Below are 14,133 nucleotides of genomic sequence, written 5' to 3'. Positions count from 1 at the left end.
ATAGTGCAGACTTAAATGGGCATTGACAGATTTTTAGCAGAATATACCTTTAAAAATATGAATTGTATAAATACAATATTGAAGAATATTGGTATTCTTTGAAATGCATTGACCACCATGTGTTTCATAGGTCTTACTGGAGCCAGTCGTCACATGATTAGCCCTCTCCACTCTGCTCACCTGAAAATTCCACCGTTCTATGTGAAAGAAAATGGCAATGAAACTGGCAAGGAGTGGAAAGTATAGTTATAATGATGAGATTTTGGTTAGAGTAAATTTCATGTTGTGCCCTTCAGTGAATTGTAAATCAATATTTACATAGCCATAATGAAATACTGCTTCATATTTTTGGCCATATCTTCAATCTCAAAGGCCTGTTGCGGGGCTATAAATCTAAAATAGGAGCACAAATTTATAGCAGACCTTATGCCTCCTTTGGATCTGAAGTTGCAGGTCCAATGCAACTTTACAGTCTATCCAACTTTATCTGCTTGAGTTATTGGATAAAATACATTTCCAAAATTATATGCATTTCAATATTTACGTTCAGTGTAAACAGTGGCTCATTACCATGGGCTGATGTCATTTTGGGAAAACAACACTATTTTTTGTGTAAAATTCAGCCTTTAATTTTGATGTTATGCTTTCAAAATATTTACATTTAAGCCATGATAGCCATCTAAAAAAAATACACAAAATCAAAAATTTTCATGTAACTGGTTTAGTGAATAGTGCACAGTGCCGTGCCGAGCCATAATAATTCATAATATTGCCATCTAATTTGACAAGAACCAAGAGAGTGTTTGTAACTGAACATATGTTTACCACACACTAAAGAATACAGAGTCCAGAAGTGCACTAATAACTAAGTGGTGACTTGTGAATCAGGGTTGTGAGTGAATGTGTCCAAACCTCATCTTCCACTTGACTGGAGAAGACCACAACAAGTCTACTTGCCTTGAAATTAAGTGAAAGCAGCAGTGATTGTCCATCTTGGCACCTCGTGTCATTGTCCAAGCCTTATTAAAATTCCATTCAGTCTAGAGAGTCTCCTAATGAAGAGTCTCCTTGTAAATGAAGGCAACCATTTTAAATTGTTGAGGTGCACCAATATCTTCACCCCACTGGTTTTCCTCAGTCACTTTCCCTTTACATCTCCACTGTCAGTTTGGCAGAACACTGTGCTTCCCCCAGCTTGTTGCTGGCCCTGCACATGTAAACCCCACAGTCAGAAGGCCTCAGGTCAGCCAGAACCAGAGAACAGAGTCCATCATGTTGCTCCATGGTTACTCTGGACGACTCCTCCACCCGCTCCTTATTCTGAAGCCACTGCACCTCCGGCTCTGGGTAGCCTAGGATTGACACAATAAGATATGGTTACATAAGGCAAGAAGATCATTTAGAAGGTAGAGCATTTAGATTTATTGGTCTCTGTAGAGAAATTTGTCTTGGACCATAAAAAAGTTGCTGTCATTCCATGCCATTGCAAACTACATTAAGCACATTAACACACACATAAGCACGTATATCATATATCCATAATAGGCTACAACAATTGCATATAAAATGAATGAGACCATCAATTATGCCAACCTTACTTGTCCAAATGGTTTGTATTATCAAGATAGTCTGCAGTATCAACATGAGCTAGGTGTTTAATATTCTTCTAAGTTATTTTATGGGATAAATGCCGATTAGATTATACAGTATTGTAACAGCTGCTTTTCCCTTCAAGCTCACAATAAGCTGTGTGGTAACTTAGATGTTTAAGGTAAAATTCTGCTACAAATTACACTGTGCCTTTAAAGGAATACATGCAGGAGGACATTGTTATCACAAATTGCCTCTGCAGCCCAGAACTGCACTATGATGCATAAAGTCTGACTCTGCATATTGCTGCACCTGCAATCACAGCGCTTGAGGCAATATTTTCTTCCTTACTTTCACCATGTAGAATGTGGCATAGGAGGAAGATATTTAATAGGCTACAGTTTACGTTCTGGCATCCTACCGTGGACAAGGCATGTTAGCTGGGCAGTAGCTCCTTTAGGTAGGGCAGTGTCCTTCAGGGCCTGCTGGAAGCGAGGCTCACTCTGAAGCTGCTGGTCCAGGGACTGGATCGCCTTCTCTGCCTCTTGGCTCCAGCCTGGCTCTGGAGGAGAATGATGATGAGGAAAAGAGAAATGAGGCTTTACTGATCACGAAAGGGGAAACTTGAAGTGACAATCTGAAACGATGAGTCATCTGCCATATGTAGCTCTAGGATCTAGGCGGGCATTGTGATTGTGTGTGTGTGTGTGTGTGTGTGTGTGTGTTTGTTTATCAGTCTTACCCTCTGAGGAACTGCCAGGAGAGTCTGGTCTGTTGGAGAGGTTAGCCATCCGCTGAAGGGCCAGAACAGCCTTACCAGTTTTCTAAGTTGAAAGGACAAATACCACAGTATGATGAACTACACTCGAAACCAAGCTTCAGGTCTATAAAGGACAATGAATTTGAAGGTCGTAGTAGGGATGCACCAATACGAATATTGGGTATTTGTCCAATTGCTGGGCTAAAATAGGGTATTGGAGAATTTCCCCAACACTAAAATCCAATACCAGGATCCATATGACCTTATTTCATGCCCCCCAAAGTAATGAGGTAAATGGATTGTAGCCCAGTCATTTTTATCCAGCAACCACAAACTACCAAACTATTGGTCCAATTCTATACTGTTCATTAAGATCGGATTAAATAGTTAAGATTGGTACTTGGTGTTGACCAATGCTGCATGTTTAGTAGTTGGAATCCATGTCGAGAGAGAGAAAGTTGAGTTGGTGCCCTCCCCTTCAGTTGTCTGTGTGTATTACCTTCCACTTGCGCTTGGCCAGGAAGTGTCTCATCTTCTCCTTCTTGAGGGACTTGGTGGGCCTGCGGTTCAGAGGGGTGAAGGAGACCATCCAGGGGTGGGCCAGAGCCTCGTCACATGACAGCCTGCATCTAGAGCACAAACGGACAGGATGGAGAAAATGTTTGAAGTAACAGGACAGTATAAGGAAAGTCTCACATGTTCCTCATGTAGTGCCAGAGTGCTAGTTGAAACAAAATGTCAACAAAGGCTGCCAGGAGTAGCCATCATCCTAAACTCACATGTACACTGGGATGCAAACCAATGTATCATCTGCTGCCCAGCATAAATAAGACCTGGACTCTCCCATATTTTACACTCAAAGCTTGATGAATCATTTGGTTAGATTGTGCTTTAGGTACCATGTTAATATCCTTTCTACAGAGCCAAGAAATATCGACTGGGAATATGGAACAGTGCTTAGAATATGTAACATCATCATGGTGACATTCCTAACATCAGCTGACATGGTATCAGTTACTTATGCTCACATGGATCAGGTTTGTGGAGGATGGATGTCACTGAAAATTGCACCGTCCCAATTCTTTATCAATTGCTGTGGCCACACCATTTCAGGAGGGTAAGCAGGAGTACTTGATGCACAGAAAGCAGTTTGCTATGTACCTTCACCCATTTCCCTTCCCCTCACAGCTTGCTTTTCACAGGAACTGAACCTGCCAGTCTTCTGTCATTGTATCACAGTGTGGTATTTGAAGTGAAGCAGTTTGTGTGCACAGATTACATCAAACAGATAGGCACCCACAGTGAGAATTACCTATGTAGCTCAACTGAGCACAGAGTTCCCCCAAACACCAGTGTCCTGATAAAAAAGGAATGGGCCATACATCGTTTTAACAGCAGACTAACCTCCGGTCTTTCTTCAGCAGAGAGCTGATGAACTCCTTAGCTTGTTCGGAGATATCTTCAAAACTGTCTTGGTCAAACTCGTAGCTGGCAGCAGTCACTAGAGTCAGGGTCTCAGCATCACTGTTCCCCTGGAAGGGAGACTCCCCGCTGAGCCTGGGACACAGAAACAGCAAGAGAGAGGCAAGAACAACACTAGTTAGAAATTAAAGGCAGTTTGTGCATCAAAAAAAAACCCCGAAAAAAAACAACAAATGCTGAATTCTACTGGACTGGGTGACCTGCACTGGTAGTTTAAGCCCCATTCAGAATATTTTATGATGGACACATACATTGCTGACTCCATGTGGATATGTTGTACTCCAACATTTACAAACAACACATTAAAAATGACTGTCATTATAGCTTTCATTAGATGACTCTAGTGTCACTATTTTTTGCCTTGACATAAATCAGCATGCTTAATGGGAAAGTGAAGGTTGAAACTATGCAGCGCTAAAAGAAGTGTTGCACCACAATTGTGGAGGACTGTGTGGGCAAGTGATGGTTTGAATTCAAGTCAAAGTTATTTGTAAAGTCCTTAATCACAGCTACAGTCTCAAAGGCCTTTACAACACCAATAATAAAGAAAGCAATAAATTAAAATCACATTCCTTAGTAATGGCAAGGCAATACCAGCAGATGGCGTCAAATGTGTACTTTTAGTGCTCAGTGAGAGAAAACAGGCCATTTGTAACCAGAGCCTTTGAACAGGGTAGGTTACTTTGGAAATGTATTACATTACAGTTACTAGTTACTTCATTAAAATTGTAGCTTAATTAGTAAAGTAATCCAAGGGATTGCCCAAACACAGTACTGTATTCTGATTACTTGTGTTACCTCCAGGTTACTTTGCCCATATTTCAATTATAAAAAAAAAGGTACAGATGAACAAAAAGTGAAACATTACAAAATTCAGGAAATTGTTTATTTCCTAAATTGAATTATTTATAAATTATTTCAGTTTTGCAAACAAACACAAGTTTTGTTCCATGCTACATTTTATAAAGACATAGACAAACATAGAACATCTGCTACTATTCTGAGCTAAATTCTCTAATTTTAGTAAGTATCTAATCAGAATACAGTTCCAGCTATGCCTTTGAGTTACTGTAGCTACAGTTCAAGACATCACAGTTGTGTTTTGACTTACAAGATGAAACAGATGACTCCAATGCTCCACATGTCCGTCTCCAGACCCACAGGCTCATAGCTGATCACCTCAGGAGCCACAAACTCCGGCGTCCCATGCATCACCATCAGACTTTTACCAGACTCTGAAGTAGAGGACAAGAGTAAGAAACATACAACACGGGTACTAAATGCATCACCAGAATTGTTTGTTTGTATTATATAGTGATAAAAGAGATTTTAAACCAAATTTGAGTCTTGAATTTTTTATATAGTTGTTGTCATGACTTACAACAATCATTTCACTCTAGAAGCTGCATGCATGACGCTTCTTGTTTGCAAGAAATCCCCCTCTTGTTTACAAACAAGCCTTAAGAGGAACCTTGGCTTTTCCTCTTTTATTAGTTTCAGTAGCATACACATGGGACACATCATCCAGTGTCCCTAGTGAGTGGTTAAGAGCAGTTGCAAAAGGCATTCCAAAAAAATCTGCTTTTAACTAAGAGCATTTCCCTCTCAAAACAGTGTCTTTCATTTTGTTAATTCTGCTTCAGTAAACATATTTACCAGATAAGGACATGAGATCCCAGTGAGTTCAATATCCAGAAAACAAACACACCTCAGTTCCAGCCAAACTCACCCAGTTTACTAGCCAAGCCAAAGTCAATGATCTTGATCCGTGTCCCGGTGGTGTCCACACAGACGATGTTCTCTGGCTTGAGGTCCAGGTGGACGATGTTCTGCTTGTGAACGTACTGCATACCCTCCAGGATCTGCTGCATGTAGCGGGCGCTGGTGGGCTCTGTGTGCTCAAAGTTCTCATCCACGATGCGTTCAAAGAGCTCCCCACCGGCGATGCTGGACACACAAGACACACCATACAGGTCCACGCTTCAAAAACAACCTTTAATTGTGTAGCTCTGACTCTGTCTGTCTAGCTGTATTTATCAAGTCTGTTGACAAGTTCCACTGGGCTCTCATGATGACTTAAAGGCATATTTTTTTGTGGTCTTTGGTACCAATTAGCGTTTATCTGGTACAAGATGTAATCTGCAGTGTAATCCATGATCCAGTGCAGTCATGTGGTCTGATTACTTTTGGATTACTTGGCTTCTAAAATCTGTAAAGACTAATATGATTTTTTAACCTTTGTCCCATACGGTTTGCGGGCATGTTACGGTTAATATATATATATATATATATATATATATATATATATATATATATATATATATAACATATAACATTACAAGTTGTGTAAAATTTGTGTCCACAATTTTACAGTCTTCAAACATGTTTCACTGTAACCCTACCTGTCACGTTTCAGTAATATCATTACTGTATTTACAGTAACATAGTTACCATTTTTGTGATCAGATTGATATCCTATTGCATGTAGTCTGTTACCCGTAGCTTCCTAGTTTATTTGTTAACTGGTTTAACTGCTGTACTGTGATACACATGATGAGTACTGATGAGTCTGTGCAACTAGAAGTTCCTTTTCTAGAAAAAACAATTAGCAAGCAGCGGCTGATGTGAAACCAGGGCTACCCGACCCGGACTGCAATTAGTAGAAGATATTTTGATCACTTGTCCCCATCTGTATCCTGAATGAAAGTAGCAGAAACTCCCAATCACCAAAGTCTCTGCTTGAGTAGAATGTACTTTTTCACAACAGCAAATGACTTTTCACTCCTCAGATATACTCACTACTCCATGACCATGACCAACTCAGAGCGTGTGTCGTAGGCGGCCAGACACTGGACCAGTTTCGGGTGGTGAAGACAGTTCATCAGTTCAATCTCCCTGCGGGCCATTGACTTCTCCTTGGAGCTCCGGGCGCGGTAGAACTTTCCTGCACACTCCTGACCCGTCTCCTTGTGGGACAGCCGGAACACCTGGCTAAACTTCCCACTGGAAGTTTCAACCAAACAAAAAGGAGCATTAGGATTTCAATGAACACAAGATAAATGGAAAAAAACCCTCAGTAAGATTTTCTACTGATTTCTTGAACTAAGCACAATGTCAACTTTAAGATCAAGTGTGCTCTGAAGAACAGTGACTCTTGTCTCCAATGTCTTACATCTGTGTAGGATACATTAATTGGTTTAACCATGGAAAAATTAAGAATTTGATATCAGTCCCACATAAATTGGTCTTATGTAATACATTTTCAATACACTCAGAATCCATACTTACACTCCCAACTTCTCATGCACGTTGTAGTAGTCCTTGACTTTATGTGTGGTGTCAATGGTCACCGTTGTGTACGACTGGGGCTCTTCTTTCTTTTTGTCTTCAAACACACACAGACAATACAGAGTGGTGAGAAATTAAACACATTTCCCATGACAGTACCAGAATCAGACTCCGTCTCAAACCCTCCCTTCAAATCCAACAGATCACTAACTTGCAGTGGTCATCTTGACGCGGTCGGACTCCTCGCTCGGTTCGCTGACCCCTGCGGAGTTGTAGGCCCGGACACGGAAGCGGTACTCCCCCAGGGGCTCCAGGCCCGAGCGGACCTTATAGGACGTGTTCTTACAGCGGCTCGTCACCTCCGTCCAGCTCCCAGGCTTGTCGGCGCCCTCTTGTCTGACCTCCACCACATAGCCCAAGATGGCAGTGCCTCCGTCGTAGCTGGGGCCCGTCCAGGACAGGACCAGGGACAGAGTGGACAGCTGGGACACAACAGGATGGGACGCTGGGGGGTGGGGACGGTCTGAGGAGACATTCAGGAGTCAGTGCTTTGAGTTTGGTTCTACAGTATATCCAACTGCAAGGCTGCAGGTGCATCTGAGATATTTATAGTCATCATCAGTTCTAGTCCAGTTCTTTGAAATGCCATGTCTTTGTACCCCTTTTCTGGAGCAGACTTTGAATCTGGTTTACATTATGCTCCTAGCATGACACATTTCTCTCCTCTATATTTCCTGTCCCTCTTTGAAATGCAGTAATGTTTTTTGGCAAATGAGCCATCTGAGCAATTTACAACTGTGCAACTGTGTGTCCAGTATGCATTTGAGCACACAATGTACATACGCAGGAGTTCCCAGACTCCTGAAAAACCTGGAAATGTCATGGAATTTTAAAATAGTATTTTCCAGGCCTGGAAAAGTTATGAAAAATGATAAAAGGAAGAATAGTTTGGGAAAAGTCATGAAATTTTATTTGTGAAGTTAACATTTTTTTTTCCTGAATACTGTCAAATGTCTCAAAAAGCTGTGGCTGGCTCTGAAACAGTCTAGACCTCCCTGTTGGAGGAAAATATTGTTGGTTGCTGACTGTTTTTTGTTGACAGAGTTGAAATAATATTAGAATCCTTAATTTTACAGTGAAAGACAAAATAATGCTTAAAATTAGTGTAGTTGCTGGCTACTTTTTAAGTCAGTCTAATTAATTTCATCAGTGAAAAGGTGTGGGAACTCTCTTCTAAAAAGCACCAGAGACCACTAAATAATGAACACACAGGTGAAAATGCATCAATTTGTCATCACACAATGGCATGTTCACCAAATGGTTTAACTGCCAAATGTTGATATATTCCTTTAAGAGGCTGGACTGACCACTGTCAAGCTAAAATCCTGAGCGAGTCTCACCTATGACGCTGAGGGAGACTGTATGCTGGGCAGAGCCACTTCGGTTTCGTACTATAACAGTGTAGGAGCCTGTGTCGTCTGGACAAGCCTGAGAGATCTCCATGCTGCTCTGCGTCTCACTGCTGCTGACACAGGTCCGCGGCCCTCCCACCACCACCTGCAGGGGAACAGAGAGCAGGATGAAGAATGCATCGGGACATGTGTTTCCAATTCAAATGCCTTGCAGACTGTTAAAAAAGGAATGAACGGCTTCATTAGCAAAGGGATTCAAAGCAATGTTTGTATCTATAAACCTGCATGACTGATGTGTGTAAGGGCTTTGGAATATCATGCTCTTTGGTATCCGCAATCTCACCAATTCCAACTAGGGAGTGAAAAATAAGGCATCAAATGATATTCACAAACTTCCCTTCCCCCCTTACCTTCTCTCTGTTGTAGATCCAGCAGCAGGCCACAGGGACGCAGCTGCTGCTGAACACACAGTGCAGCCTGGCCTGCTCTCCCACCCGAACCTCCACCTGTTCTGGGGAGTCCACAAACTCCACAGGGGATCCTGAGGAGAGGCAGAGACAATGAACACACCAGATAGAGATACCGAGTGGATTGATGTTTGGTTTTTAATGCTCTCACTGACATTGTTTGATATATGCCACACAAAGGGCTATCATGTTCATCTACAACAACTCGATTTTACCATAAATGTGTGCTTAAAAGTGAGAGCCAGTCAAACATGGCTGAAATGGACCCAATTGTTAAGTAAAACACAGATGATATGGTTCCACTCCTCTCACCTTTGCTAGCAGAGGCTTTTCTTTGAGGTCTGGCATCTGTGGAGAAGTAGGTGGGATTACAGGGGCACTTTAGGTTAGGCAGGTTTAACAAGTATCCAACCAATCACATGTGAGTAGCCATGTTTGGTTGCAATGGCAAACAATTGTTTGCACTCAACAGACAGCTGATGTGTTGCACTTTTGATTGCAGAGCTGTTTGTTGGATGCCATTTCCACTCATCAAAAAACTTTTGTGAGTGCACTGTAAAAATTCATAATAGCTCCAACTAAAAACTGAGTAAACTATTGGCATCAACATTGAAAGTATATTCCATATGGTTTTATTAACTTAACCACACACAAAACAAAATATCATACACAATATAATATACCACTCAAAATACAATTTGCTGATGCCTCCATTACCCTAATTATGAGAATAAATACCATTTACTTAGCAACATTTCTATAAGAAGTTTTTAAGCATTAATATTAAAAAGGGAGGAAAGAAGGAAGGGTTTATGAGTTTTTTGGAAGTTGAACAAAGGTCAGAAACCACAGTACCTTCCTCTTCTTCTCTGTGTTGGCTTTCCCCTTTAGAGGCGGAGTACAGCTGAGTGTTTTCAGGTTCATTGTCCTTGCATGTCAGCTCCCTTGGCGGCTCATGCTCACTTGTCCTGGGGATTTCCTTTGTTCCTGTTCCGTTCCAAAACAATAGAGTGAAACACATCCGAAGACTTACTGTATATCGATAAATGTACAATCCCGCTTTACTCCTACTTTACCTTTAATATGTAACGCGCCGCTGCTCGACCGTTTCCCAACAGTATTCTCCGCTACACAGGTGTAGAGCCCAGCATCTCCTGGTGAACATTCAAGCACAGCCAGACAGGCAACACCGCTTTTGAAGGAAGTCTGTCTTGAATGCACCTTCTCACCTAAATGTCAAGAAATATGGACACACACATGCATGTTTCTGTTTATTGTATTTGATAGGCATGTTAAAAGTCCCACCAAATAGAAGATGTTGATGCTGTTGTGGTAGATTTGTAATATTGATGCCTCTGGATGCTACACTGATGTCAGAAATTGACCTACTCCATATTCTAGCAGCATCTCTTAATAAATAGAACAGTATTTAGTCTTGGTAAAGTGATTTCCTTGCTCATTATGGAGAGCAGACGATGCGTTAACAAGACGGAGGTATGGTCATCACACTCTTACCATTGTGTAGCCAGGAAATGCTTAGAGGCTGACTTCCCGTGATAACACCTTGAAACGTAGCATCACTTCCCACTGAGGCTGCACAGTCCGCCAGTGGCTCTTTGAAGTGAGGTGCGACCCCGGTCTGGACTGGTGTGTGTCTGGCATCTGAAGAGGGAAGAGGAGGTACGGGCATTAGATTTAGTTTTTGATTATACTTCATTGAGGTTCTGTATACACCAGAGTTTCCTCTACCACTGAACAATCAGGGTGGGCCAGCTTGCCTGAAAGGATTTTCATTAGTGTTGGTTTCTGTGGAGAGTTTTTTTTTATGTTATGTGGAGTAAATGATGTTTCAGAGGTCTTTTACCTCACAAAGAAATAAATTATAGTGAAAATGCTATTCTATACTAAAGTGAAAATACATCAACTGATCAAACTGCACACAAGTTACTGTGAAAAGCAATACATGCAATGTGTGCTATCCTCTATGTTAATGAGGTGCAACAGAGAACTGTTGACTGATGGGAATAAACAGAAGTAATCTATTTGGCTGAGCACCAATTGGACTGCACACTTCTTATCATCTGGCTGTATCCATGTGACATTTATCAATCAGAATCAGCTTTATCTTCCAAGAACAAGTACAAGGAATTTTACTTTGTGTTTACACGCTTTTCACATTACACATGTGTGTTTGTACATGTGTATTTTTGGTGTTGGAATGTCTACCATGGGTAATGGGTGGTCCCTTGTGGGTAGTGGAATGTCAACTGTGTGTGTGTGTGTGTGTGCGTGTGTGTGTGTGTGTGTATGTGTGTGTGTGTGTGCGTGTGTGTGTGTGTGTGTGTCACTGTTATCACTGTAACAACAAAAACCACACATATCTTAATAATCATGTATAGAAAGTTGCACCCTAAGTAATAGAAAACTATCCATGGGGGTAACCTCATTAGACCAACGTAAGTCTAACATCTCACTGTTTCCAGTATTCCTGGTTCCCCTGATGGGCCTCTTGCAAAGGGTTCAAGTAAAAGAAATTCAAATTGAAACATATAAATGCCTGTGGGGGCTGCAGGGGGTGAGGCTTGGGGTGGGGTGCAACTAATACATTTACTCAACACTTTCTAATTACTAAACAATAAAAAAGAGTTCCCCCAATTAGAAGACACACCCAACAGAAGTGTAAACAAATCTGTACTTGTTATAAATGACACTGACACATTACAAATAGGCCTGGTGATAATACACTGTAAGGCAAACACTTCATTCCCTAGCTCCATAGAATGTGTGATTCCTATATGGGAGTGTGGAAAATGCTCTCCGCTAGTTCTTCCATCCTTTACCTGTTGAAGATGAGACTCCCAGTTTGCTGTGTCCCATAACCATCCTTTTACTGGTGTCCAGTCCGTTCTCTTTGTGCTTCTCCACACACAAAGGCCCAGCAGGCTTGAGGTCCAGCCGGAAAGTGGACACATAGGTCTTTGGGGTCCTACCGCCCTTGTCCATCCTGGAGCAAAAACGACACCCGGACAACAGCTGAGTATGAAACAGGGTCACTGATCAGTCTCTCTTGGTTATGTGTCTCACCCACTATATTCCTGTGTGAGACTGTCCTGTCGCACACTCCCCCTGTCCCTACTCACACATCTCCTGAGCTGCTAACAGAAGGAGGCTTTGCTCTCGGACTGCCTCCCCAATCACAACCCACTCTCAGCCCCACAGCACACAGGAAACAACTAGCTTTATCGGAAGGCCAATTAGAAACGCAGGCATCCAGCCCCTGTCCCTCTGTGCCGAGAACAGAGGAAAGGAGAGAGAGAGAGAGAAACAGAAAACATGTGTGATGGAAAACAAGAGAGAGACCGCAGGAAACGTGTGGGAGAGACAAAACAAGAGGGACGGACAGAAACAGAGAGCAGTAAGTGGGATGGGTGGTAAAAAAAAGAAACAAAAACATAAGGAAGTAATATGAAAACAATTCTTACTGTACCTGGTGGCACACTTCAAAAAGACTGCCTCTGTTTTCTGCACATAATCACTGATGTCTTCTGCCAACTTCCCTCTGACATATTTCCCCCTGTAAACACTCGATATGCAACTGACGTCCCCTCATTGTTAGGTTCAGCTCACTGTTAATGAGGCAGCAGGAATCAAGGCGAGCCAGTAGGACGGCTTTTTGCTTGCATTTGATCCGCCGTGTGACAACAAATAGAAAACTCAGGTGATCTCCGTTTGAGTAACACTTTAAAACTGTGGATTTCCTTGGTAGGGTTTCTTCAGATTACAGTGATCATGTGACCATGAGAGGTAACCACAGCACTTGAAACTTCAAAAGTCTTTAATCCTGCTCATATGGGGATCGTATGGCCTCTGTTTGGGTGTGTCTCCAAGGTGTGTTCTCCTTTACCTTTTGTTGTAACCACTCTGCTGTTTAGCTACAGACTCCTCATGCATATTCAAAGCCTGTGACACTTGTTAATGGGCTTTCAGTGTTTTTTTTGTTTTTGTGACTTTGTGACCATTCAGAAGACCGGTCTCACTGAATGACTCTAGCCTTGTTACATTCAAAGTATCTTGGACTGTTTTTTACTTATGTGAAGTTTTCTGCTTTATGGGAAAGTGCTATATTGTGTTTATTATTTTGCTTCAATTAATAAAGGAATTTCACATTGTGGGATCAATATAGTACTAGTATTAAAACTGCTACTACTGCCACTACTATTAAATGATACCATATTGTATTAACCACTACATTGCTTTATTAGTTTGTTAATGTTCTATTCAGTGCAATACAACCCACAATCACATATCTAAATACAAGCATATATCCTGATATGTGGCTTTGGGACAAACCACAAACATTAGATAACTTTTGTAAATGATTAGCTATGAAAACAAACATCAAATGCTTCCCAGAGTTTCTCATGCAGTACATTTTTGCCACAATACAAACACAATAGTTGCATAATAATTGTTTATCCGGAGAGTACAATAATAATAGTAAAAGTAATATAATTAATTGTTATTTTGAATTTTTAAATGGGCATATTTCACTCAATGCTGGGCAGACTGTAAGAGAAAACAGAGTTAATAAGGCTTGGTACACTTAAGTAGTCCCATATGGCGGGAGGCATGATGATCACAGGCATTATTTACTTTAGACTACAAACATGTTGTCCCCTGGTGCAAAACGCATAGTGATTTAATTGTTTACTGCTGGACAGACACACTCTACGCTCTTCTAATCTCTCAGACGCGAGGAAAAGTCAGCAATGCAGCTAAAGGCACAAACACTTCTAATGGTGTTTTGCTTTCTTGAGTGGAATTTCACTTTGTAAACGCAAACATTTACAAGAAATATATTGAGAGGCATCTACATATACAGTATATCTGCATTTGAAGTGCTCCAGCAGAGTTGGAGAGCCACTTGGCATACTGGACATACACACTGACTGAAATATCATCAGTTGTAAAATGTAAAAGGATGATAAATAAAACAATAAAATATACATAAATCATGAAAAACGTGGACTTAAGTATAAGAGTATAGGTCCTCCTTAATTTCAAAACAGGGCCCATTCTATACCTTTTACCTTATATGGGTCTTTCCACTGTAGAATGACGTCATTACCAAACA

The 14,133-nt window shown here is 41.3% G+C and overlaps 1 protein-coding gene across 3 annotated transcripts; it reads right to left on the bottom strand.

Annotated features, from left to right (window-relative positions):
- Positions 1-20: 20 nt before the first annotated feature.
- LOC139923898 (myosin light chain kinase, smooth muscle-like) lies at positions 21-12,502 on the bottom strand. 3 transcript variants are annotated; one of them, XM_078290653.1, is made up of 18 exons: positions 12,140-12,186; positions 11,840-12,003; positions 10,515-10,661; positions 10,076-10,228; positions 9,855-9,986; positions 9,312-9,347; positions 8,943-9,073; positions 8,521-8,677; positions 7,332-7,643; positions 7,121-7,217; positions 6,632-6,835; positions 5,562-5,779; positions 4,944-5,067; positions 3,755-3,907; positions 2,850-2,979; positions 2,333-2,414; positions 2,012-2,152; positions 21-1,352 (listed from the first exon to the last, which is right to left on the bottom strand). In XM_078290653.1, the coding sequence occupies exons 2-18, from the start codon at positions 12,000-12,002 to the stop codon at positions 1,150-1,152; spliced, it is 2,583 nt and encodes an 860-aa protein (XP_078146779.1). In that variant the 5' UTR covers position 12,003; positions 12,140-12,186; the 3' UTR covers positions 21-1,149. The 3 variants fall into 3 exon arrangements, with proteins under 3 accessions (XP_078146779.1, XP_078146778.1, XP_078146780.1); XM_078290652.1 differs by lacking the exon at positions 12,140-12,186 and adding an exon at positions 12,487-12,502 and having other exon boundaries at positions 22-1,352; positions 11,840-12,032; XM_078290654.1 differs by having other exon boundaries at positions 22-1,352; positions 10,076-10,153; positions 11,840-12,182.
- Positions 12,503-14,133: the final 1,631 nt, after the last annotated feature.

This window comes from Centroberyx gerrardi, chromosome 20 (genome assembly GCF_048128805.1).
Source record: "Centroberyx gerrardi isolate f3 chromosome 20, fCenGer3.hap1.cur.20231027, whole genome shotgun sequence".
NCBI classification, from domain to species: Eukaryota; Metazoa; Chordata; class Actinopteri; order Beryciformes; family Berycidae; genus Centroberyx; species Centroberyx gerrardi.
Note: the sequence above shows the minus strand (reverse complement) of the source record. Positions and strands in the feature narration are given on the sequence as shown.

Bases quoted from the DNA above. Each gene is read 5' to 3' on its own strand.
- LOC139923898 (XM_078290652.1), bottom strand. From the start codon at position 12,002: ATGGACAAGGGCGGTAGGACCCCAAAGACCTATGTGTCCACTTTCCGG. The intron at 10,229-10,514 runs GTAAGAGTGTGA...CTTGACATTTAG, and splicing joins CATTTCCTGGCTACACAATG to GTGAGAAGGTGCATTCAAGA. The intron at 5,068-5,561 runs GTGAGTTTGGCT...CCTCTACTTCAG, and splicing joins TGGCTTGGCTAGTAAACTGG to AGTCTGGTAAAAGTCTGATG.